This window comes from Cystoisospora suis, assembly GCF_002600585.1.
Source record: "Cystoisospora suis strain Wien I chromosome Unknown contig_2252, whole genome shotgun sequence".
Classification (NCBI taxonomy): Eukaryota; Apicomplexa; class Conoidasida; order Eucoccidiorida; family Sarcocystidae; genus Cystoisospora; species Cystoisospora suis.
The window spans coordinates 153-4,319 of record NW_027155051.1 but is presented as its reverse complement, the minus strand read 5'-3'; the positions used below and the strand labels follow the sequence as shown (position 1 = coordinate 4,319).

General features: G+C 39.7%; 1 protein-coding gene across 1 annotated transcript; it reads right to left on the bottom strand.

The window, feature by feature from the left end:
* Window positions 1-712: 712 nt before the first annotated feature.
* On the bottom strand, window positions 713-3,948 carry CSUI_004723 (adaptin n terminal region domain-containing protein; the record flags this gene model as incomplete). The annotated part of the gene is made up of 4 exons (XM_068064908.1): window positions 3,560-3,948; window positions 2,874-3,011; window positions 2,226-2,434; window positions 713-902 (listed from the first exon to the last, which is right to left on the bottom strand). Coding segments are annotated over exons 1-4 (894 nt in total), but the record flags the coding sequence as incomplete, so codon positions are not given.
* Window positions 3,949-4,167: the final 219 nt, after the last annotated feature.

Below are 4,167 nucleotides of genomic sequence, written 5' to 3'. Positions count from 1 at the left end.
AAAGAGTGAGAAAGAAAGAGTGAGAGAGAAAGAAAGAGTGAGAGAGAAAGAGTGAGAGAGAAAGAAAGAGAAAATGGATAGGGAAACAAAGAGACACGTTGAGCCGTCCATAGAAAGATCTAAGGAATATCTCTACATACATATATGTATCTATCTATATATCTATATCTATCTACACAGAAAGATCTATAAGTAAAATAGATGTATATCTATGTCTCTCTAGATATAAGCCGAGGTCGATCAAAAGAGAAAATAAAGACAGAGAGAAAAAGGAAAGAAATGAGGACTATATAAAAGAGCCAGCGAAAAGACACAAGTCCGATGCTAATGAAACAAGAAGAAAAGGAAGAGGACGAAAAAGAAGAAGAAGAAGAACGTTTAGGTTAGTTTCTATCGTGGAATTCCAAGGGCAGACAGACAAGAAGAACATCGAGACCCCTAGCAGTCAGTAGACAGAAGAATCTCCCATCTGCACCCCTCTACATTTCGCTAAACACACACTACCCTATACTAAATAGATAGATAGATAGATCAAGAATAGATAGATTAAAGATAGATTAAAGATAGAATGAAAATAGGTGGATAGATAGAGCACGGGTGATTCAGTCGAGAGAGAGATCTATGCATGTATGCACTTCTATAGAAATCTCTATAGAGAAGAGAGAGAAGAGAGAGAGGAGAAGAGATGTATTTCTGTGTGTCTCCTGCTTACCTGCAGTTCAGTATTAGGTTTGTCTGTCTGGTCTTTATCACTGCGGCTCTTTTCATCTTGGCTAGAGCTATTGCTGCTGTCCTTATGATCCATTCCCGAGACCCCTCCGACGCACTGGATTGCATTTACCCATGTCTCGTCTCTCACATAAGGACAGATATACAATATCTTAAAGGTCACATCTAACAGCCTAGAAAGAAAGAAGGAAAGAAAGAAAGACGAGAAAGAAAGAAAGAAAGATGAAGACAAGAGAAGGGAGGAGAAGAGAAAGAAGAGAAGAAAACTTCAGAGAGAAGGAAAGATTGTTTATCTACATAGGTTCTTCTCTTGAAGATAGCATCGATACTATCTATACACACGTAGGCTAAGATAATGAAGCGCTACTGTCGTCTAGCTCGAAATGTAAGGAAAAAGCCCTTCTTCTCTCTCTTTCTTATCTCCTTCTACCTTTTTATGTACAAAGTAGAAGAAGAGATACACACATACATCCGAAAAGAAGCATCAAGATATATACCTCCAAAACACGTATACCTAGCCTTCATAAAAAATGCCGCCCCACCTATCTATCTTTTAGCTATCTTTAACCTCTCTATCTATCTTTAATCTATCTTTAATCTATCTATCTATCTCCCTACCTATCTGTCTCTCTCTCTCTTACATCTGTAGATAAAGATATAGAAAGGGTGTTCTACAAATACACCCCTACTACATGAATACATACACATGTATACATATATATATATATATATATTGTATGCGGGATATCTGTCTATCTAGATATCTACTTGTCTCTTTATCTCTCTTTGAGGTGTATGTCTAAGACGGTTCTGAAGATCTATCAACTCCCGCTGTGACCGTTGAAGACAGATGAAGAAGAGGAAGAGGAAGAAGAGTCATTATTTTAGATCTCTCACGACTAAAGCACTCCTCCTCTACCGTTTTCTATACACAATACACATACATATTGCAGAAGTCTCACTAGATATATATACACACTATCTTTCTCTTTCTATATATATATATGTGTGTGTGTAGATATGTGTATAGACAGAGGAGACCCGATAATGATTCGAACCCCTTCTAATCGAACTGAAGCAACACCTAGCGGTCATAGGGTAGAATCCCTCCATTCATTGTCTCCCTCTTCTTGTTCTTCTTCTCTCTCTATCTCTCTCTATCTCTCCTCAATCATTCCACCTAAAGACCTTCTCTCTTTCTAAGAGGCCTTTCTATCCTCTAAGACCACCAGAGAGTTTATCTTCTTTCTCTCCTGCGACCATCGAAAGACAAGAAGATTCTCTCCTCGCCCAGTCTCTTTCTCTCTCTTCTTTGTTTCTCCCCCGTCTCTCCTTTTCTTCTTCTTCGTCTTCTTCTCTCAAGCTCATGAAACTCCTCATCAAACCGACACACAAAGTTTCACAGTCTCAAAGCAAGAAACAAAGAAAGAAGGAGAGAACGAAAGAAGGGAGAGAGAGAAGAGAGAGAGAGAAGATAGCTATTTATTTATTTATACCATGTAGGAGGGTCGGGTGAATAGGCTTGTACGAGAGCAATAATTTGGGTAATGGTCTGTTCCTGCAGGGCAGCATCGAAGACGTCATGGGATAGGCTTCGATTCTTCTCTTCTTTTTCTTCTTCATCTCTCTCCAGACATGCAAGGAGGGAAGAGACAATGAAACTCCAATTATCTTCCCCACTTAAAGCGTACGACAAACATACGGCCTAGAAACAATACAGAAAGAAAGAAAGAGTGAGAAAGAAAGAAAAGATGTGCAGTTGTCTCAATGTGAAGGTAACATATCTACTTGACGGTAAACAGTGTGTAGGTGTATATACACTTATGCTAGGTGCTCCTTTCATCTGAACGCATGCAAGGAAATAGACCTGTGTATGCATGCTATACCAGACTTTCTGAGTAGATACTAAGGACAAGGACGGCATGTAGACCTCCATCTACACCTGTATCGATCTATCTATCTATCTTTGATCTCTCTCTCTATCTGTCTAGTATCTATCTCCATCTACGTCTAGATCTGTAGATCTCCTCCACATACACGTCGCAACAGACGTCTTTGTAGCTAAGAATCTCGTCCGGCGTATACTAGGAAGGATAGAGAGAAAGAGAAGATAAAATGCTAGGAAAAAGAGAGAGTGAACGTACCTGCCTTCTTAGAGAAATATCATCTTCATGAAGAAGTTTGAGTATAGCTGGGAGAGAATTCTTGAGAATCGACTTCACATCTCGATCTTCAGCCATCGATGCTATCAAACCTAAACTTTTATAGCGAAAATTTGGATTCTGAACAAGAAAGAAAGAGATAGAAAAGAAAGAGAGAGATAGAAAAGAAAGATAGAGATAGAAAAGAAAGAAAGAGATAGAAAAGAAAGAAAGAGATAGAAATGCTCAGGTTTCGAAGACAAGTCCGTTATTTTAGTAGAGGGGACATGCATGCGAGAGAGACAGACACACCGACAGACCGGTCAGCAATGATAGTGAGGTGCTCTATCTATCTATCTATCTTGGATCTATCTATCTATCTATCTATCTTTAATCTATCTATCTCTCTTGAAGCTATCTATCAAATTAATCAATCAATCTTTGCTTTACCTATCTCCCTATCTATCTCATGGTATAGATCTGTCTCTTTGATCTACTCTATCTCTCTCTCTCTCTTTCTATCTCCATGTCTCTCTGTCTGTCTCTAGACCTCTCTGACAACTCAATAGACCGAGGAGACCTCTCGACCTTCTCATCCACAGACTCTCCCTAGTACTTCAATATCTCCTTTTTCTGTCTCCTTCCGTTTTTCTTCTTCTTCCTCGTCTTCTTTCTCTCTTCTCTCATACCCCATCTTCTATGAAAGAACATAGCAGAGCAGCCGCTGCGTGTTTGATCTCTTCATCCGCCGCGGACTGAAGATGTGAGACAAGATTGATCGACTCATATAAAACTGCATGCTGTATAAAGGTCGTGTGAAGAGAAGAAGAAGAAGACTGTCTCCTCTTTGCACCGCCACCCCCCCAATCGAACTTCTTCTTCACTCCCCCTGGAGGAGCGTTCGATCCCCCTCTCCCTACGACTCCTGCCGTCTGTGCGTTTGCAGACGTTTTGCCAGTGAAGGGAGAGAGAGAAGAAAGACGTGCAGAAAGGGAAGAAGAAGAAGAACGGAAGGCCTGAGTAAAGCGCCACTTCAACCCAGACATCGACGACGAACCACTCCCGCTCCGAAATGGCTAAGAAGAAAAAAAAAAGAAAGAAACAAAGAAAGTAGTACACAGATACATATATGTATATATATACATACGTGGTGGCAAAGAGATACACATCTGTAGATCTGCGCACACGAAAATGGAGACATATATATATATATATATTTATATACACTTACACATACATATACATATATCTGTATATATATTTATACGTGCATGTGTTCCTACATGTACAGGTATAT